Source organism: Strix aluco, chromosome 4 (genome assembly GCF_031877795.1).
Source record: "Strix aluco isolate bStrAlu1 chromosome 4, bStrAlu1.hap1, whole genome shotgun sequence".
Taxonomy (NCBI): domain Eukaryota; kingdom Metazoa; phylum Chordata; class Aves; order Strigiformes; family Strigidae; genus Strix; species Strix aluco.
This window is the reverse complement of record NC_133934.1, coordinates 10,297,872-10,321,016: the sequence shown is the minus strand read 5'-3', so window position 1 is coordinate 10,321,016 and position 23,145 is coordinate 10,297,872. Positions and strand designations below refer to the sequence as shown.

Below are 23,145 nucleotides of genomic sequence, written 5' to 3'. Positions count from 1 at the left end.
ATTATCAACAAACCAATACTAATCTACTAACAAATGAAAATGAAAAGATATGTCAAACAGTATGGTGAGATTCAAAATTCAATTCTGACAAACCTTTCAGTACTCAGCATGCAAAGGAATGCAAAGAGAAATAAAGATACCAAGTAAATGAGCAACCCCAAGAGATAATGCCAAAAAAGTCTCAAACGCACGTGACATGTACCAGTGAAATCTATCACTTGAATGCAGCGTTATAGGGTAGATACTCAGCTCTGATTAGAAAATCAGGCTAAAAAAATCATCGAGTTCCTCAGAAAAATTCTGAGAATACTCTTTTTCCTCAAAGAAAACAAAAAAAGAGAAAGGTAAAATCTGCCTTTTTATCTTGTATTTTAGTTCACTTCCCTAAAGCAAGTAGGCTTACATAATCTCATTTGATTTTCCACAACAAATGCTGAATCTGTTCATCAGTTTCAAACCAGTTTGACAAAGGTCTCAGCCCATGTAAGTATTATGCCATTGGTCAGCTATACACAGAAAAAAATATCAACATACTCACTGAAAGAAAAGCAGCTTAATACTCTTAAAACATGAGAAAACACTTCCAGTGGAAGACCTTACAAACATCCTAACCACAGGGGAACATCTAATGGGAGTTCCCACCTGACTGTCATCTAAGCTCTCAAAGATGCCCCCTCCAATGTGGATTCTTTTATACAATAAGCAATAAAAGCGACTGGTACATTCTCTCTCAAAGTAGCGAGCCTGTGTTCTAGCTGCAGGGTAACTTAGATTAAAAGCCACACAGTCACAAAGACAAGCCCATCAGATGCTTTGCTTTGGTGCTCAGCTGTTAAACCAAACACCACTACAAGCTGAGCAGATACTCTAGGCATGGTTCTCTGGGTGGTTTGATGACCTTACAGTAGAGAGCTTAATAATCTTAAGTCACTTAAAAAGAAATCAAACACCCCAAGACCCATGCCAGAGTCATGCAATGGATTTAACTACATAGGGTTTCAACAGGGAAAGTTAGTCCTCAGATATAATATTAAAAAGTGCCCGTTAACTAAGTACTCACATCATCTGTTCCCCCTCCCACGCCCCAGTTTCAAATAACTTAACATTAATATTTAACAACAACCAAGCTCAAACGTCCAAGCAGAAATGCTTCTAAGATTCTGTTTCTCAGTCATTCAGGCAGGAATAATTTTTTTCCCCTTTTACTTTTTCCCCTTCAATATAACTAACTTATTTCAAGTTTTGACTAAAGGAAGATATTAGCTATGACAATATACAATCAGATGAAAAATAACGTAGGTATCATATCTACCTGCTAGATAACTTAATATATTAGAAGTTAAAGATGTAATTGAAGATGTAAATGTATTGCATTATCATTTGAGCAGCCAAGTTTAAAAAATTAATTTACTAAAAGGGTTGCTTTTAGATTACTATACCTGCTGACTGGGGTAAGAAGGTGGTGGACTATCCATTTTTGCTTCATCTTTCCTTAACGCCCTTTTTCCTAGAGACATTTCCTCTTTTTGAGTCCCTGGTGGTTCACCACTGCTCTCCCCATCTGCTTCTTCATCATCTGCTTCTGAGGAACTGCTGCTAGTACTGCTCACCTGAGGAGACTGGACAACATTAACTCATTAACATAAGGGTGAAGGACAGACCCTTCTCCAGCAAGCACATCCAACTGCCAGAAAAAGATACGACACCGTAAATGCTGTACCTCATCTTTCAATGCCATGTTTTCACCGCCACCATTTAGCTCACTGTGAATTCCATTCATGTTGGCTACCACCTCTGCGTCGTCATAATTATTCAGTGGGTAGATATCAGCAAATTTTGCTGATAACGGTGCAACATCTTCATCATCACTACCACTGAGGGGAAAAGAGGCTTTGATAAGTCACAGTGCTCAGTAACCTCAGCTATTGTGAAAGCAGGTAAAACACCAAAATGAAACAAAGTTGAGGGCATCCCTTGTATAAATGTTCCAATTAGGAGTCAAAGGACTGTCTTCCAAGTTGTTTAACTGAACTTATTTTTTCAAGCAAGTAACATCAAACAACCTGCCATATCATCCTACTGAATATAGCAGTTGCATGCCTGAACGACAGACTGGATTGAAAGTAAGATTCTCTGCTATTTCTGTGTAAAATATTTTTCCACCACTGTTTTCTGACCAAGAATTTATGGAATTAATAATGGCAGGATATGGATGATCTTTAATTTGATAAAAAAAGCCATATGCCAATGTCTTCCTTTAGAGAAAGTGTGAAGTGGAAAAAAGTACAATATAAAATTCAGGTTTTTCCATACAATAAATGTCAAACCAGTAACAGTAGGTAGGGAACATTGAACACATCACACTAACTCTGAAATTTCTCAACAGCAATTAGTTCCTAGACAACGCCACATCTACGTGCTTTTTAGAATCTGCTCTAGAATACTTAATGGAAATTTTTTCCATACAGACAGCTAGTAAAAGAACATGCATGTTTAATTACCCGCTCCAGGGAAGTGTTGCAAAGATTGGTTAGTTAATGTTTCTACAGCAATCCAGAGCTCTTAAACTGTGCACTTTATCTTTTTGCATTCCATGAGATACTGCGCCAAAATTTAATTACATGATGGCACCATTAGGCATATTTCAAATGTGCAATGAGGAAATAAAACACAGCAGATATTATGAGACATAAAATGGCCCTTCCCCAAGGAGCAGTGGTATTTCCCTGAAAATAGGCTTCTTAAATAATACATGGATTCAACTGAACAAGCTTCTGAAGAGAGAAATTGAACACTTTTGGACATTTCAGCACCAAAACTAATGAGAGTTTACAGAAATCACAAACCACACATTTAAGAATATGTACCTAAACGTACCGCCACAGAATCTGTTTTCAAGCACTCCCCAAATGGGTTCAGAAACTAAACTCCTGTTATGGAAGATTAAACCACTGATGGTAGTACATGCAAAGGTAAACACGTTCAAAGGAAATTGAACTTAGCGAAGTGATATTCATCAGAAACATCCCACACATCTGCACTGTCCTCATTCATCACACCATAATAACATAGAATGCTAATGCCAATTTCCTTGACTGTACTGACAACAGGTATTTCATTAGTGTTCCCATCAGTATTGAAGTTGGGTTTTTCTAAATATTCCTTTAGAATATCACATGACAGAGGAGACTGCTGTTCAGCTATACCCTAACCACATACAGAAACCAGCCTACCAAGCAGTTTTAACCCTTCAGAATTATGGAAGGGGCAGAAGTCTACCATTAGACTAATGCTCAAATCTGACTGTCATTGTGATCTGAATAAAAGAAAGAGGGTGGCATACACTTCTGATAGAGACATTTATTTCTGATGCAAGACTCAAGTTAACACAACTGCAGCAATCCTAAAGGCCTCCTAATAAAGGCTTTTTTGGAACTAAACTGATTCACATGAAATGACCATCCCCCAAAGAAAAGATCACCTGTTCCCTTGCTCACTCTAAGAAAATGGGACATTTTAAAATGATGCTCTGTAGATCAGTATCTGATGTCCTTGTAATATCAAAGGAGGAAAATACTTACTGCACATACTTTGAGCAATACTGTTAAATCAACATCTTAAAAATTTCTGAAGAACTTTACAGGATTTGGTTTTTTAATTTATGTTTGTACAACATATAGCGCTGGAGTTGTGGTCTGCTGAATACAGTACCACTACTAAATAATTTTCTGAGGCAAAACTAGCATCACATAATGACAGTCAGCCAATGCAACTTGCCTGATTCAGTTCAATTCACTACGAAATTTTAAAACAGAAAAAAAGAACTTACAAAGTTGGTGCAGAACCATTATCTGCGAGGATCAGTCTGGGATGTTGCTGAATTGTAATAGGCGAGCTGGAACCTGATCCTGAACTTGCTGAAGACATACTGGGTGGGCGGATCTCAGATAGATAATCCGGAGTAGAATCAATTTGTAGTGGTAACTGGTTAATGTGGATATCATCCGTTATAGGAGAATCCATGATGCCACACGTTAAAATGTGTGAAAGGCTGCAGTCATCACAAGTACATCTGTTCAAGAATTGAGATTATGGATTTTTATGACCTTATTTAAGTAGCATTCATTGAAGTAATCACACTCTTTGTTCCAATAATGTATTTCCTTTTTCCTCAAACAAGAAATTAATGATTTATTGTGATTTCATATTAAAAACATCAGCTCACCTTCTTCTATAATTACAGTTGGGACAGTCAGGCATGCTCAAACGTGATGACAGCATGTGTCTCATTGTGTCTGTGAAGTTGTTCTCCCCAGCTAGTGCTTTCTTGTTATTAAGCTGAAGTAAATTATAAAGGCAGTGTTTTAGTAGTGCAAGTCTTTCCATTATCAATTCAATGGCACATCATGATTAACAAATTACATAATCACGAAGGGTTCTTTCGGCAAAATATTTTAAAAGGAGAATAATTCAGAACAATTTCATGAAGGTGGTGTTTTCATTATGAACAAAAAAAATGAAGGAGTTCAAAGATACATGTAAGAAACATTTAGCACTGAAACTCTTCAAAGAAAGTATGTTTCTACAGTGAAACAGAAAAGCGGCCAAGTTCATCTCCTTGACTTATTTTTATGTGCATCTTGCGCGGAATTTCTGCTGATGCACTCCAAACTTGAGCAGTTCTTGTCTTGTTACATGGTATGCGCAAAAGGACACTGCTGACAAATGGAGAGAGAATGCAAACTCACCCTTAGCTTGCAAAAAAGAATTAGGACTAATTCTGTAGCCACAGTGGGATAGATTCAAGGAACGAAGTAGCTGCCCAAAACAGGACTCAACTGCATTAATGAAAAAATACAATCCAAATAACCTCCACCTGGCAGAGACCTAATCCTGAAAGTACCTAATTTCATTAGATACCTACAAACCTTAGGTTAAACAAGGGTGTGCCTAAGCATCCACTTCTACAGATGCCCAGACCTGATCCTTACCTAAGTAGCCATGGACTTACAGCTCTCTTAAGGCCAATTAGGATCAAGGAAAAAGAGGATTCTTCCTCAAGTCCTCTGAGGAGCCCTGTATACCAGATGTTCTGAAGACATGGTTAACACAGGCTTATGTTTCTTACAGGAAGAAGTACTTACTGATGACTGCTTTGAGACATTGCCAATTTAATCTTAAGTTTATTAAAATATATGCCATACTCATTCTGGCTCATGACTAGCATTTCTTTCTGCACAGTGGTACAGGAACAGAGAATTTCCCCATTCAGTCTTAACTCTAGCCGAGTCACACTGTACTCTTAGGAAAAGCATGACAGATACTTGAACACTTCTAGGCTACTGTGTCTTAAACAGCAAATAGCTTTATAAAAAAGTAGGAACTTCTACTGGCCCCTCTCTGCCTACAGCTTTTCCCCACAAAACAGATGTAGGAGCCATCTCCAGAGTCATAACAGATGCAATCATCTGCCCTACTACTGTGGCTCACACTCCCCAGCTCTGCACACACAAGAGAATTTGTTAAACTCTTGAGCACAATATTCCCCATCACGTACATTAAGGCAGCTCCATGCTCAATGTACTGGCTGTTTTGGATCCCACCCTAAGGCATTAAAAATTTCCCTTTTATTGTATAAAGAATTTTAACATCTGGTATTCAATCCTAAGACTATGGTGCTTATGTTTTTACCTTGTAGTTACTGAGATTACATATTATTACATACTCTTAGATCTTGCTTCTCTGTATTTTAGCTGACCAAAGTTCATGCCTGGCACAGTTGCAGAATTAGATCACAGAACTAGTACAATACACTACACTTGTATGTTTGCATCTTACAAATATACATGAAGCATTAGTATAACTTAGTATGGTATAAAAAAAAAAATCCTACCTGCTCTTCAATAAAACGCCTCTGTTTAAAAAATTCCCAGTCTTCCTTTAGCATGCGTTGCTTTGTTTTCATTGCCATCTAAAACAGAATTTAAGGAAAACTCATTGATTTAATCATAGAAACCTATGCTGTTGTCAGTTGGTCTATCAGTTTGATTAAACCTAGCATGTCTATACAATTTTGAAAGTACTCACATAAGTCAATATAAAATGTATTTTATTTGTTAATCATTTGAGTCACTTAAAAGTAAGATTTTTATATTCATTTATGCTATTTTTCAGTCATTTTTTCCACTGTTATTTCTTACATTAATATTTATTTTCATTATTTTCATGTCATTTTCAATAAAATGTGATTGGCACTAAATCCTCAACATCTCAGATCCACTAAAATCTATTAAAAATCTAGAGGTACAGGACTTTTGGCAAGGCCTCAACACAGGCTCAAGAGCAAACTCTGATGTAACAAATGTGGAACCACCCCAAGAGTCAAAAAACTTTTAAGTAGTGACCCAGACTAACATTATTTGCCACTTATATTCCTCAAAGTATTTCATGCCTGTGATTTATCTAAGGCTGGAAAAAATATTTACAATTACTCTACCCTGAATCACATCACCATAAATGCACAGAGCCCCTAATTTTTTTGTACGCAAATGGTATTTTTCTGATTTAGTAAATAAATTCACTCTGATGGAACGCAAAATCTTCCATGGGTTTTAACACAGCAAAACGCAATAACAAAGCTTCTCCTGTTTTACCTTACAACGTTTTAAAAGCACTACTTCAGTGAGGAAAAACTACTATCTAGGTTATCTTTCACAGTTCATTTTTCATTTACCTAATTAATAAAAACATCTACCACCTTGTAGAATATAACAAATTGCTTCATAAAGATACATGAGCCAAGTCCAGTTGGTTACATGACTAGCAATCTTTTTTTTCCTCTTCTTCAAAAGCATGCCTCCAGAAATTGATACTTGATCAAAAGTTTAAAGTCTTACTATTAACCTAAGTGTATTATTGCTATTATCATTATTTAACTTGGGAAAATGAAATTCTAAGCTGGGGATTTGAAACTGTATTAAGTGGTAAAGTTTTGCCTAATGAATTTCTGAAACAATCAGCAGCATGTAATTCTAATTACTACTGTGGATTTTGATTTCCCTTGCTCCAGTGAGGTTACATTAACACCAAAAAAATGAGTTTCATGTGCATAGATGTTTTTCTTTTTTTTAAAAAAATAGCATGCATGAAATATTCTTGAACCATTGGTACCATTTCTTAGATACTGTAAAAGGTACCGCAGAGCTGGCAGCCAAGAACATTAGAAATTTCATCCTGGCTGTATTATCAGCTTGTGAGAACCCTTGAGCTATATATAAACACAGCAACACTCACTGGTTTAGGTGCCCTGTCACCTAGCTGAATCCTCACCATCAAAAGACAGGCACCTACATTCACTATACATTATAAGAGAAGACTTTAATGCCAAAGAATGACATTTAAAACAGCCAGTGCATTAACTGGGAGCTGCCTACTCAAGCCTGCCAAGAAACTGTCAAAGAAAACAGCATGGTTTAAGTCTTGGTACTCTTGAGTATTAATGGGAACAGAGGCCAAAGCTAAAGTTTTCCTACTTCCAACTTCACAGACTTTCCAATACCCCATGTCTGCAAGTATCCTAAGTTATTAATTCCATAAATAATAGGAAATCACTTCTCTCCCCTCTTTCTTTTCCCCAATGAATATTTATTTCAGCAGAGCAAAGCAGCTGCAACACAAACCACATGATTCATGCCCAAGAACTCTGCTGGGGAGTGGGAGATAAATTCAAATGACATCAGAAGGAAAAATTTACACTTCAGTCTTGCACATCTGCAATGAATATGCTAACACTGATGCTCAATGGGGAAGAGAGGTCCACTACCACCCTCTTCCTTCCTCTGTTTATTTGAGGCTAAAATGTATTTGAGATTTATCAGACAAGACATGGTAAAGTGAGACAGGCAGGTGAACAAGTATTTTTCCATTCTGAAATAGATTTAATAATGAAACAAAGCCAGCAGTTTGGTCAGAACTGACACATACCACTAGATCACCTGTGAGAACTCTGATGTTCATACATACACCACAGTATGCTTGTTGCTTCCAAATTTTAAAGTGTATCAAATGTGAATGGCACATTTGAGCATCCCAAATTTCACCTGTGAATCTAATCTATTTTCCTAGCCTGTTTCAATAGAGCTAATAAAAATAATTCCTCTTATCACAAGCTTTCAGCACCCAAAAATAGTGTTTATTTATATAGCTGCCATAAACACAAAAACCAGTTATGCCCATACAATACTATTTTTTCTGTTAAGTTGACAAGGACTAGGAAAAAAAAAAAATCATCACACACAAATATGAAGACACAAGCAAGAAACTCTCCCTGCACTCCTGTGGAGCTGGGCAAAGTCATTCCTGTATTCCTTTTTACTGCCGGCTCCCCCAGGAGAAAACAAAAAAAAAGGGAACACTTTCACACGAAGTACACATGACCATCTAGCCATTACTTATGGAAATGATCCAGATATATTTAGGACCTCCGAGTTGAGCATAGTCTAAATTTGGTAGGAAAAATAGGATCTGGAGGTACAGGCTGCATACATTTAAACTCTCCTGTATTCCTGATACCCTAAACATCTTCCTCAGATTTTAACATGGGATGAATACAGGTGCTGATATGAACGAACCCTTATTCTAAATTTTATTACAGTGTACACACACATCATTGTATTAAGTTGAATGTTTGTGCATGACACAGCTGTCTTACATAGTCCTAAAAAAAAAAAGTAGCATTTGTATTGCTTGTAAAAGCTATTAGCTTTTTTACTCAAGAACAAGTAACATAACATACAGTAGTGGAGGGTCCATTAATTATCTCTGCTGACGCCCTGTCTAAAATTTTGGTAGAGTTCCACAGTAGATAAATGAGGACCATTCTTATGTTTTTCTCTGTGACAGTCTGCTTTCTAACCTGTCACACTAGCACTAAAACCTCACAATTTTGTTAAGCCAAGAAGAGACAGAAAATAGAGAACATGCATTCACTGTTAAGACCTACAGTTTCCATAGTAGCCAGGTTTCTGATTTCTACCTTGATGACAAAAATATCACTGCAAATTCAGGTAGGATGGTCATAGTGAATGACGTATTTCTGATCAAGAAAGTTTAACACAGGTTATCACCAACATGGGGTTTAAGGCACAACTATGACAATGTTTTTTCTACATATAAAAAACAATATAAATATCTCCTTTAAAATTTGATAGTTTAGGTTTTAGAATTGTTTCCTCTACACACCTCCCCCCTTGCAGATTTTTTGGTCATTAGAAATAAGAAGTCATCATATTAAGTTTCCCCAAATGGGAGAAGGGTTTGTTTGCATCAGGATACAGGCTTCACTGAGCAGATAAAAAAATGCTTTAAGACAGTACTTGTGGCAGTTCCATGGTCACCTGATACACAAAAATACAGAAAAATAAGTTAAGAGTTGATTTTGAAGTGTTGCAAATCAACCAGTCAGAGTCCTGATATGAATGTGACTCTACAGAAATGCCATCTTCTGGAAAAGTAAGTGAATGATGACAAGTGAACTGGGCTCCCTTTCTTACTGGAGAGGCAGTATCAGCCAGCCACAACACCCTGACACCATGGGAAAAATGACTAGTAGCACAAAACGGGAGATGAAGTGTTACTGAGCTGCAATCAACTATTTAGGTACACAAAAGCAACCAGACCAACAGAAAACTTCATAACTGATAGCTCACGGATGCACACCCCAAATACAGAATAATCTCTAAAATTAGTCATGTCCTGTCTCCATCTTGAAGGTACTGAAATTAATGGTAAAAGTTCACTTAAATCTTCATCACAGGGAAAGCTTCTGAAGGACATTTACAGTGTGCTATAAGACTTTAAAATATGATTGTTATCTATAGGAATAACATAGCATTGCTAAATCTCAAATTGGATGTCCATATTCCTAATGCTCATAAAACTGCAGAATACAAGAAAAGTTCTATAAAATTCTGTATCTTTAGTTATTTCAAGACATATTCTTTCTTCTAGTATACTTAAGACTGAACTAAACAGTGTTCAAAACTCTATCTTGAAGTGTTCTAAAAAAAATTCCGCTTCTTTAAACACAAGACAAAAAGCACATGAGCAATTTTGGAAGACTATAACCAACCACTTGCGAAATAAACAGCTATTTTTCAAAAATTAAGCTCTTGACAATGTAGGAGTCAGCACAACAACATGATTATTTTCTAAAACGTAGCACAAACTCAGAAGAATCAGCTATCAGAACATATACTTAATTAAAAAAGGATAACTTCAGAGGTCTCATTTATGTAGTGAGATTCTGGAGTTCTGATTTTAACAGCTGTACAAAGGTCATTATCACACTATGCAACATGCAATAGTTTTTAGAAGCAATCTCTTTCTCAATTTCATTTAGTGCAACTATTATTTTGGAAGCTTAAGGGTTTTTGTCAGGTGGGTTTTTGGTTTTCTTTTTTCCTACCTTTTCCTAGTGACATCTACAAAACAGTTTCAGATTACTGTGCTATGGGTAATCTACAAGCTAAAGTCATTCAAAAATGTTCAAAGACCATCTCTAAACAATGGCACAACAACCCGCTTCAACAATTTGATGATATTTCTGTACAATCACCATTAAGTATTGATATGTTAGTGTTCTTTTCTGCTCTGAAGTTACATATTGTTGCTTCAAAGATCTGGATAAAAATACTAAATAAAGTCTTCACTGGAGGCACAGCCTTGCATGGGCTGCTCCCCACATAATCAGTCCTGAGACTGTTTACATGATTCTTACCTGTTCATCAACATAATCATCTATTCTTTTCTGGCATTCAAGCCATGCTTCAGCAACTTGACCCATTTCCTGTTCCAGCTGATGATACCTTTGTAGCAAGGTACTATACATATCTTCGCTACAGGAATCGTGTGTTGTTCCAAGCCTAGAAGTTCAAATAGCAGTTGTTATAGAAAAGGCATTTCACTGAAAAAAAAAAAAAAAGTCATGCTTTTAAGTTCTGCTGACCAAAAAAGTGTTGTTGATACACCTAGGCCCACTTAGCTGCTTGTATCCCAAAATTGAGTATTTTTAGTCATTTTTCAAGAAATATCCAACAACTGCTTGTTCCAATGTTCTGTAACCAACAATAGCAAGAATGTGGGAAGTGCAACATTTCTAGAGCCTCTTTCCCACGAGCAACCAGATGTCAAACCTACTGAGCCGTATTTATTCAGATTTTGTTGCTTGATATATTTATCCTTCCAAAATTGATGGGCTAAATATACATGTTGACTATTTACTGAACAGCTATATAGTAAAAATAAAGCCAGAATCTTGTTAATCAGAACTCTCATGATCAATGCTAAAAAGATTACCAGACGAGTTGGAGTTACAGCTGGGGAAAGTGCTGTAGAATGAGGCAAGTGAGATAACTGCATGCAAGCAAATTATCTACTACACTTGAGTGGCATCAAGTTCAAAATGTGGTTATGCCGTTCACTGATGACTGTCTCTGTAAGGAGCCCCAGAAATAGTAGAAAGAGAGGTAAAACTGTCTCTCCTATTACATTTTTGTACAGCAAATTTCTTGAAAAATCTAATAGAGTGCATCATCACAAAGATTCTTCAGTAAATAAGCAAACTCCTGAAATCTTGACTTCAGAAATAAATAAAAAGACAAAATTCTATTTGATAATGTGTTTAAAGCACACTGAATTGTCATGACCTGTAAATTGACACAAATAAACTGAAGCTTTTCAATATTTCTCGCACTCAGTAATTAAGAGAAAACTGATTGGTAATTAGTTAGGCAGAGATGTTCTGTGGTGCCAATACCAAAAAACAAAATTCAAGAATCTCAAAATTTGATATGTAAGCCCAGTTCCAGTATTTCAGGAAGGTTTGTTGTAGATTTCCATTGCAACAGGATACTAACCCTACCTAAGAAATACATAGGCTGGCCTATCATCTGGCAAAGGACTAAGCCCTTAATTTAAATGCGGCAATTAAGTATAATGAAGAGCTGAGCAAACAGACAACTCAGTAAGCATTAAGTTACAGCTGTTAGCATGACTTTGCCAATAAATTCAAGCTGATTCTATTTTGTTATTTTTGCCCAGAACCTGCAACGCAACCACTTCGGAAGGGTGCATAAGTAATTCTGCGCATTAACAACTTGGGAAGCCCATGCTTGATGGAATACAAAAAGCAATTTGAAGTGATACTGTGACTTTAGGATACCACACTTCCTCAGCATCAGTCCTCACTATCAGGACTGTCAATTCCTGTTACTAGATCATGATTTACTTTCTTGAAGCCTGTGTTTATGGTATTATGCAATTATGTGAAATTCTGATCCCTACTGTACAGAAGTCAACAATTTTTTTTCATAACTGCTGCTGAGTAGTACTATTCTTTCAAACACTAGTGCACAAAATCTTTTTTAAATACACTCTACAGTTGGAAGCAAGAGAACTTTATTTTTAAAAGTTTAGGTTAGCAATGCCACAGCATTTACACTTTCAATTTTTATTTTAACTCTTGAATAAAAGTTAACATTCTACAAGTAAATACACTTTCAGCTCTCAAGGCAAGTATAAAGCAACAATCTAGGTAATATTTCAGTCCTGTAAACAGAGGTGGAATATATTCCTGGACAGCAGTAAAAAAAAAAAGATAACAGAAAGCATCACACATATGTAAAACTTAACAAGAATTGCTTACTTTACAGTAACTGAATCTTCCAGGCATACCTGTTGACACAGATCCTACTGTATGCCTATGTATCTTGATCAGGAACCCAGAATTTCTTGGCCAACAACATTTAACTGAAGCCGTGCATATACCCTGAGCACTGTTCCATCCCATACAGGGAAAGCAAAGAGGACAGATAAGCCCCGAGACAGAAAAGCCCCTGATGTCAGTTAGTTATTTCATTTCCAAACCCCAGTAAAGTAATCCATTGAGTGTAGGAAGCATGTCCATGGTTGCATGTAATCAAAAGCATTTTAACTCAAGATATTTAACCTCTAATAAACCCTTCATATAGACACCTGCATCAGGAAGGACTATGAAAGGACTGGATTTCCTTAAATACTGACTATGAAAACACAGCCTTATGGAATGCTGTGTCTGATCTAAAAGGTCTGCTGATTATTTGATAAGCATACAGACAGTTCTTGCAGCTGGTCTGCAGATTGTACAACTGAGTGTGCCTCCTAAACAAACCAGAGGTGTTGACTGGGTAGCAGAACAAGACAGAACACATTAAGACCCTGGTAGTTTATCCTGAGTAGATAATCAGTCCTGTGAAATACTGACACAGCTGATCTTGTATCAGCTAGTAATGTCACAGAATCATCTAGGTTGGAAAGGACCTTGAAGATCATCTAGTCCAACTGTTAACCTAGCATTGGCAGTTTCCAACTACACCATATCCCTCAGCACTATGTCAACCCGCCTCTTGAACACCTCCAGGGATGGGGACTCCACCACCTCCCTGCGCAGCCCATTCCAACGCCTAACAACCTGTTCTGTAAAGAAATGCTTCCTAATATCCAGTCTCAACCTTCCCTGGCGCAACTTGAGGCCATTACCTCTTGTCCTATCACTCGTTACTTGGTTAAAGAGACTCATCCCCAGCTCTCTGCAACCTCCTTTCAGGTAGTTGTAGAGGGCAGAGTTCTCCCCTCAGCCTCCTCTTCTCCAGACTTAACAACCCCAGTTCCCTCAGCCGCTCCTCATACGACATGTGCATCCCCACACAGCTGCTGTTTAAACCTCCCTAAGTGAACATCTCTCCTGGTCTGACATCTGATAAGCATCCTTGGAACTAATCACAGCACACCAACTATATATTCTGAAAAACCCAGAGATGCACAAAAGATTCAGGAATTTGAGTAAGGCATGGGAGAAAGGGTAAACAACCAAAACCTAAGTGAAGCTGAGATGCCAATATGCTATTTCACATTTCTTCAGGAAAAGAAAACAATGAGGTCAATGCTCTTTTGTAAAAAAAACTCTGGCAACCCCTTCTCTACTGCATGCAAATGATTCTCTACTGACCAAATGATCTGGGGAATAGGCTGATCCCTGCTTCTCCATGTGAGGCCTCTCTGATGGAGCCTTCTTCCACTAATTCCCAATGGAAGGCAGATTATCCTCCAGAAAAATTTCTCAGGGAAGGCCACCTAATTCTCTTACTTCAAGACCCAGAGAAGCCAGCAGTAAAACCCTGGGAGTCCATGAAAACAGACATAATCTATGTTTACCAAAGAAAAACAAGACATACACTATATAAATTAGAAAGCATAGATCACATAAATCAATCTAGGCAAAACCACAGTTTATGTGAGACAGCCTTAAAGCTAGCTAGCTAACTGGAAAAGAAATTCCTGCAGGAAGAGATTCTGACTTCATCATATTTAAGCCCCGAAGGTAACTGTCACTACAGTGAAGTTCTGCAGAGAAACACCTTCTGTTGCTCAGACTTCAATTGCAGTAGCAGGTGAAAACAACAGATAAATGAAAACAATACAGAGAAGCCTTGCCAGATAGCATGGAGATGACTGAGGGATACAGTGTCAGTGACAGGGGTACTGGGAAGTCAAACACAGATCACTGGGAAAATACGTGCTTGAACAACATGCTATTGAGCGTAGCAACAGGATTACCCGCCTGGAGAAAAGGGGAAAAAAAAAAAAAAGGAAAGAAAAGGCTTTCAGTACCAACCCAGCTTCATGTAAACTAACTAGACAAGTTATTTCTGAGGGACCTTAGACTTCTTGCTGAGCCTGATAACAATTAAGCTTTCTTCCCTTTCCTTGCTTTCCTTTCTAGCATCTACTAGCAAAAGGAGAACTCATCAGAAATCTCTTTATTCACTGTGAGAAACACCTCTTGTGACAGACTTAATCAAACTGCTCTTGTACCATGGAAAAATACCCAAGACAATACCTTTAAGGCACATGTACACAGAGCATGAAACCCTATTCATCAGAAACAACATTGAGAGGTCAACACAAACCATCCATGACTGTACTTTAAAAATGTTTGGACTTAGGATAAAGAATTTAATTTCTATAAATTAATAACTACTTCCTAAAAAACCCAAAAACTTTGCAGGTACACAAATTACAAGCAGAGGAACCTTCCTACAAAATACACATTTTAAAGCCCCAAGAAAAGCAATATGCCATCAGACCTACAAGCATATATAGCAAAGGATTTTGTTTCTTTTGCTTTCTCCAAGGAAAAGATTGCTTAAAAGTCCAAAATTAAGTTATTTGTACACTGTGGGAAGCACAAAGGCATTGAGGCTTTAACTCACTTGTAGAGCTGTAAAGACAGTAGCAATGCCTGATGACAAGTGAAAACAGTACTATTCAGTCATACCATCAGCATTTTCATAGGATGCTGTCATTTTACTAGGTAATGTACATGTAAGCAGATTAAGTAGTAGTTCTTCTGACAAGCAAGTTATGACAGCAGCCTGCTCAATATTGTTCTCAAGGCAGATCAACAAGAATTTTTTTTTAAACACTGTGATTGCAAACATGGGTTTTCACTTCTCCTTTAAATTACAAAAGCAAAGTTAAACTCTACCTTAGCTGTGACACCAATGTTGGCAAGCTATTCTGCAAGAGTGGCTCAGAAAATACCAGGTTTTCAAACAGATGCTTATTGTGCAATTCCCATGTCACCTGAAATTTCTTCAAATGTTCATTTTCCTATAACAAAAAAAACCACAAAACAGAAATAAGCCAGGGGTAGAAAAAGCAAAAGAAAAATGTCTGAAGCAACATTTTTTTTTTTTTTTTAAATCTAGTTTCCAACCTATAGGATGGCTTATCCAGCTCAGACCTTACCCAGTTTTAATACCCAGAAACTCAAATTTTAAGTAATTCTTTAATGACTTAAATAACCATAGCTTCATTCTTTGTTTTTCTAAATTGTCATGGATTAGAAAACAAAAAGAAAAATCAGACTGTTGTTGAAAGCTTCCATTCTTTTCTGCACTGAAGGGTGTATTTTATGATCTGAACCAGTTATTCTCAGGTTTTCTTGTCAAACAACTGTCTATTTCTGATTAGTCTTCCATTCTTTGAACTTATCTAGTAACAGACATATATGATGGCAAGCTATAATCTTTATTCAAAACTGACATAAATTAGGTAAACAGTTCTCTCCAAGTACAGCTTCAAAAACAAAGTTTTCTAAATAGACAATAGTCCAACAGCTTCTCTACTAAACAGAATGTTTTTCTGTTTGAGGTTAACACATAATTGTATGCAATTTCAAGGCCTAAAACTTAAATCTATTATTATCAAAACATAAGAATCAAAGACAAATATAATATTTTTTCAAGTCAGTAAGTTTTCCCACATATAGCCAGCAGTACACAGGTTTTCTATACCAGGACTCGCCCACACAGCAAAATTAAGTGCAAACGTTCTGGCTATCAGATCAGCAAGTGAGCTCTACACATTGTAACCTTGAGTACCCTGAAATACCAGAATACTCTGGAATTTCCAAGTTTTGTTAAACATAATGGGTTAAAAACTAAATACGTATTTATATCAGAACTATACACGAGACTATCAGTATTCGAAAAGAGAATGAAGTTTGGAGTTTTATTACTATTTAAAACAAAAAAACCACGACCCACCCTTCTTGAATTGCACAAGACACATACCCTTTCACTTGGAATATTATGCCTTAAGTATTTTGAAGATTTCTACAGATTACTAATAATTTCTCAAGGGTCAACACCGAGAAAGGTTGATTTCCTAAGCAATTTCCATATTATGCTGTGAACAAAACAGTCAACACTTATCTACAAAATCTTGTGTATCAGATTGCACAGATCACAATATTTCTCACAAAGAAATACCAAGTAAGTTTTCCCTTCTGGTCTGTTATACTGTGTACTTAAGGTCTTTTCTGTACTGACCACAGTCTTTCCAGCTTGCTGCCAGTATAATCTGTCATCCCCTGGTGGGGCACAAAGCTTTTAGTTCCTGCTCTTAAACTTTGCTAGTTAGCTGTTCATAATTTCACTGAGAAATTAGCTCCTCACAGGTAGAGCTTCAAGGCATTACATGCCTTTGTATAGCATGCTACATGTGAAGGTTTTACCTTTAAAAGGCTGCACTAGGTTTAGAGATCTTGACTGTTTTTTACCTATTTCAGCTAAAAAGATTCCTTCTTCCATAGTGCACTGGTATCTTAAGAGAAAACAACCATGCATACTGAAAAGGCTAGTGACCATACTACCTGTACTGAAAGCTGTGACATACTACTCTAGTTAATAAAAAGGTTATTTAATACATTTAAGAAATGTATGACAAGACGCAATATCCTACATTCTCACATTTCAGCTTAGTGGAACTAAGTTTTCAGTACTTACTGGGCTCCAGAAGGAAAAGGACAAGAAATATCTGGGGCATTTTTTGTTTTCTTACGCTTTGTTTTTTAGAAAAGAACAGGAATTTTATTTTACTTTGAATTTTGGCAGAAAAGGGGTAGATTAGGAAGTTCAAACATCTTCTGTCTCATCATGGCTATTACCTCAGTCTCTTATACCTACTAAGTTTTCATGACTACTAGTTCACAATAATAACGAGTGGAAAAAATATTACAAGGTTATTTTCTGATCAGCTATGTAATTCTGGCACTAACGAGTTCATTACTGGCAGATCTACTTTGAGAAAGCTAACACTTGTACTGTAATCCATCTGCTTTTCAGCTGAAAAAGTTTAAGTTCCAAGGCAAATCAACCTGAAGAGCAATCTTCTGTCAAGCACCTTGTTAGAGACTTGATGACTATTAAAGCAGCCAATAAACTGGAGATGGCAATGGCCTCACATCTGTATCTAAGAGAAAGCTGGGGAAGACAATACAGACAACAGCAAATACAGAGTACTGACAACAGAAAAAAGCATCAGATATGCTCAAGTTTCTCAACAGAAACATCTTCCTGCTTTGCCATTCAATTTTACTAGCAGTCCTACCTCAGTAACAACACTCTGCTTCCCCTTCATTTTATACCCTTCTCACCTGTGGCCATCATAGTCTTGTTACTGCCTACTGTTTTCTTCTTTTTATATACCCAGACAGTCGCTTTCAGCTAATTGGCAATAAAACCCAAATTTACCAGTGTATCCACTTTTTTTTGCGCAAAGTTTACGCAAGAAAAGGGATGCACAGGATAAGCACATTAACAAAGGATGTACAGGAAAGGATTATTAACAAAACGGGATTAATAACCTTCTCAGCCCTTAAACAAATAGAATTACAGAATTTGTTTACTGTATTACTCACTCATGATGGACAGTTATTCAAGAAGAGATTTTTAAGGCTATTGCTTATTTTCTACCTGACAATATAATCCCAAGTCTAACATCACAATTATTTGACAGAACAGGCATTTAAGAACAAGAACTTCAGAAATAATAAATAACATCACAGATTAATTCTGAGGCAAGAGATCATCTTCTCAAGTAGCCATTCTTGCTTAGAAGGGAAAAGAAAAATTGAACTCTGAAACAATCTAAATTAGCAATACACGTAAAAGTTTGTGTCCTTTAAATGTGGTTGTCAAGAGACCATTAAAGATTAACAGAGAAGTCTTTCACACATTTTCAAAGGCATTATCTAAAATCTTGTAGTTCTACATAAGATTAGTTTCAGAATAAGTGCCACAAACAACATCCCACCTTTTCTTTACAAACAAAAGATCATTTCAACAATTTGCTGTAAGAGATGCCTAATCTACATTTCTGAAGAATTAAATTTGCATTTTCAGAATCTCCCTGTCCTCAAGCACGCACACACACAAAAAACATATTTCACAAACCACAGAAGAAAGAGCCCAGAACAGCTTTGCTAGCATTATCCCTAGCAAGCAGAAGCATATAGGTGACTTTTTCAGTCTTACCAGAGTAACTAGAAAGGCGCTGATTGTACATGCTGCCTGACAGAGTGCACTGTATTCTTCAAGTAGGAGTGAGATGAACTGATGTGCTTGCGGTGGCCCTTGTATTGCTAATGTTGATGCAACTTTAGATCCCAGTGACAAGTGTCTGAGCAGACGAACCTTCATTTCAAGCACATATTCTCTAGCTTGCTGTTCCAACCGTTGATAAAGCTGATATGGATCTCTTTCACAAAGCCTGTATTTTTAGAATATTTATGAGAAAAGAAAGTGTGTTATCAATGTTCACTTTCCTAAAAATATTTACCAGTTACCATCATTGTCATCAAAAAGAAACAACGGCTAATATTTACAGAACAACCTTAAATCTGGGAGAACACAGTCCAGCTCCCTACTTTTACACTGCGGAACAGAGCTCCTGGGTAGCTTAGGACTAGGATGCTCGCACACCTGAGAAAAATTAATTTAGGACTGCAGTATTTCACCTCAACTTGTGAGCTTAAAAACCCCTTTATTCAATTTGCATACAACCCTACAGACACCTAGACTCTTTAGACAAGCTTCTTTACAACTTCTCTATGTTCTTACATACAGCCCCAATAAATGTCCCGGTTGAAACAGCCAGACCTAGGCCCAATTAGTATCTTGTTGAAGGACAGGAATTTACTTCAAGCTATTGAAGGAGCTTGATCTGTTAGGCAGCCAGAACATATTTAAATATATACTAACCAGACTGGACTTGGTGACTGCTTTGGGGGACCCTCTGTTGTTGAGCTGAACTGAAAGATGACATTTTATACATTTACCAAGCTTAAGACACTCATTCATGAAACTCCTTCTCACCTTCATGAGAGTTTCTTACCCCAAGTTGCAGATCTTCTCTACAAGGACATTTTTGGCACCTTTTATTAAATCTGTGCCACTGAGTAGCTGAGGTGTAGGATTCACAGGGCCACAAAGAACGTCCTTCAAGGAACATGACTTAGGATGCTCTACTGAGGTAGCACTTAACTGCAATTATTACAAATGACTGGTGTATTTTTTTTTATTATTTTTATTTAAAAATCTAGAATAGGGACCAGAATTTGTGCCTCATTTGTCCCAGGGAAGATTCAGAACCATATTGCCTTCCATGCACTTTATTCAGCCACTCAATACCTGCAAGACTTGTCACTCTAAGACACAGTTTCAAAGAGGGTCAGGGCTTCCTGCTAAGGACAGCATACAGCTGGCTAGGTCTGATACTCTCTTGGAAGCAAGACATGGGTTTGAACCACCTCACACAGAAGAAAACTGAACACGATGGCTGCTTTGAAGTACTTTAGAGAGAAATCATACTATTTAATGTCCTGTGCGAGGAGTTTAAGCACTTGCCTCAGGGTTTTTACAGCACAGGGAGGTGGGGAAGAAGAAAGGGATTAGATAAGTACTTAAGAATTAGATGAATAAACGTCTACTACTATCTAGTCCCTGCTCTTCCCTCACCACTCATCAAATAGAGTACTATCATATTGCCATAAAGTGCTCCAACATACAACAGGGACAGTAATTGGCACCACTACTTATTTTCAAGTAAGACCACCAGGCAGTCCGTTTCTTACCAGCTGTGTCTAACAGAGCTGAGCATGGAATTAGGAATTTCTGCCTTTTAAACACAGTTACTTGGACACAGCATGATTTTTGGCATGCTACCTACATGGTTTGTTTGGGGTTTTTTGTTTTGGTTGGTTGGTTTTATTTGTTTTTACACTTTGAATACCTACATTGACTAGCTTTGTTAAAAAATTTTGCATGACATTAGCACCACGGACTGGACACACTGGTGTCTGCTCAAACACAGTATCTTAATTTTATTCATACTTTGGAGGCCATAAGGAACCAGAGTGAACAATAATTACATTGACATTTAAGGTTTCCTTCTCTGAGATCCTGTTTCTGCCTTTGTATTTTAATCTCTCAAAAGTGAAAAACAGTTTTAGAGAAATCAAAGCACCCAAGTACATAAGAAAGGCACACAGTATGTGTTCCAATTCCCAAAATTTTTCCATTAAAGAGAAACCACATAAAAATCAACAACCATTTTAGCAGTGATTCAGTTTTAATTACCTACACACTATGCAACATTTAAGCATCTTTGATTTCAAAAACCTACACTGCATGTTTTGATCACTTAAATAAACAAAGTGTGACTAATAAGGAGGCATGCTATATTACTCTACATTTACACAACTCATGTTCAAAACCAAACACTCAGTTTTTATATAACAGAAGTGCAATAAACTTATTTAATTATCTATGAAGGCTGATTCAGGGTATAGTCATCTAAACAGCAATGCTAGATGACTATAATCTTTCAGAAGTTTTTTACCTTGCCAGAATTTAGCTTCAACTAGAAACTCCACATAAGAACTACAGTTTGTCAGACCTTAATATACTAAGGAGATCAACTATTCCTTGATCACACCTTCAGTTAGACAGAAACCGAGATGAAACTCCTCTTTTTTCCTTTTTTTTTCTTTTGAAAAAGTCTCTTCTACCTGTTACAACTACAGTAAGATGCAAGCACTATAACTACCCAGGTTAGCTCGACAAGGTAAGATTTTCACGTGGGGCAATTCAAACCAAACAGTGTCTTACTAACAATACTCAATACTTACTAATAATAAACTCAAGGTCTTCTGAAGAATAATATTTTGGGACCCTTCCATAATTATACATTAATATTGCAAACACCATATGAATTTAATAGCTTCCCATGCATTCAATCTAGCATTTAAAAATCCTGCATGAAATAGAATTGACTGTTCTGACTTTTCATTCTAGTGGAGAGGCAATCATTCCAAGCAATCAGACTTACAGATGGTAAATAACATTCGATTAAAAAGCAACATTCCAAACTACTTAAGAACTAATCTTAAAAAATCCTCTTAGCAATTAATAGGTATTTTTCAAACTGCTATACCTATCCACCAGCTCTTTCATTCCTTCTTTATCTGGTACCAAAGACTGGTCTTGGTCATCTGCCAAAGGGGTCCCAGCTTGGCGATATATACACCGAACCATATATCTTACTTCTGACCAGTAATTTTGAAGCTGCTGAGGCTCACGTTCAGGCTCTGCTGAATTTTCTCTGCAAATAATGACAAAAATAATTACTCTCTATTTGTACGTTGCATAGGTGTATTGATTCCTACTATTCTGAAGATGCTCTTCAGGAAAAACAACGTACATCTGAAAATGCCTAAAATAAAGTACATGCCTAAAATAAAGTATAAAATTGGATAGAAGCTGCCATCCATAAGTTACTGTTACTGTCAGATAGCCTGTTTAAAGAGTTTAAGCATGCGCCAACAAATACACGACAACACTGCTGACAGTCTGACTACAGCCACCATGCTGTTGAGTTTGACTTCAGTTCTTACCTGCGCTCATTACACGCCTCACAGTTGCATGCTATGTCTGAAGGAGAGGAATTGCTAAGGTCTGCAGCAGGCACTGTCTGTGCACCAACAGTTATTCTTCCTCCTCCTACAGATTCCTGCTGTGATCCACTGTTTCCAAGGGGCATGTGCAAAAGGAAGTCTTGGCTCTGAAAGGCAAAAATACAGTTAGCCTTCAGTTTAGGGCAGATATCTGAAATGTTAATAGGTAGGCAAATATCAATGTGGCAATTATTAGTGCTGAACGTATTTTGGGAGGACACTCAAGCAGGCACAAAGAATTTACCTTCAAAAAGCATAATAAATGCAAGATATGGACTGAGAAAACCAATGATGTAAATATAGTTTCATTTCTAATAACCAAAGTATGTTGGTTATAATTATCACCTTTATGTACTCCAGCATAAACAATGCACTAAGCTAAAGGCTTGCTCATTCCATGATTAATCATAAACTAGTAATATCTCTTCAGTCTCTATTTGACAGCATGTTTGACTTCTGTAGCTCAACAATCCCTTCTAGCAAAAAGCATAAAATCTCCTTGTTTGTAAGTCAGACATGCTACTTCATAGTAATGGATGTTAGGATGCTGTCATTGGGAATGGATGCTCTCTGCTGCGTACAGTGCTACTCAGTACTAGCAGATGACACAAACCTCTCTCCCAAGGCTGCTGGTATTTTGCGTTCCAGTTTCTCTCCCTTCTCTGTGCTCCAGGCACAAATACATACCATGCTTCCCTCCTGCACCCTCCCCAGGTTGCCAGCTTTCTGTGGCATGAGGCATAGACCTT

At 37.1% G+C, this 23,145-nt stretch overlaps 1 protein-coding gene across 4 annotated transcripts in view; it reads right to left on the bottom strand.

The window, feature by feature from the left end:
• Positions 1–23,145, bottom strand: part of FAM193A (family with sequence similarity 193 member A) — a 79,347-nt gene that overhangs the window by 19,941 nt on the left and 36,261 nt on the right. For 3 of the 4 annotated variants that reach the window (XR_012623016.1, XR_012623017.1, XM_074821969.1), the window contains 10 exons: positions 22,337–22,503; positions 21,877–22,044; positions 18,918–19,152; positions 15,584–15,708; positions 10,778–10,922; positions 5,894–5,971; positions 4,226–4,338; positions 3,830–4,072; positions 1,721–1,874; positions 1,440–1,619 (listed from right to left, as the gene is read on the bottom strand). Coding sequence is in view for 2 of the 4 variants with exons in the window: in XM_074821969.1 (XP_074678070.1) it covers positions 1,440–1,619; positions 1,721–1,874; positions 3,830–4,072; positions 4,226–4,338; positions 5,894–5,971; positions 10,778–10,922; positions 15,584–15,708; positions 18,918–19,152; positions 21,877–22,044; positions 22,337–22,503 (1,608 nt within the window). In the remaining 2 variants the exon portion in view is untranslated. The remainder of the gene's footprint in view (positions 1–1,439; positions 1,620–1,720; positions 1,875–3,829; positions 4,073–4,225; positions 4,339–5,893; positions 5,972–10,777; positions 10,923–15,583; positions 15,709–18,917; positions 19,153–21,876; positions 22,045–22,336; positions 22,504–23,145) is intronic. The other variant, XM_074821968.1, reaches the window with a different exon arrangement.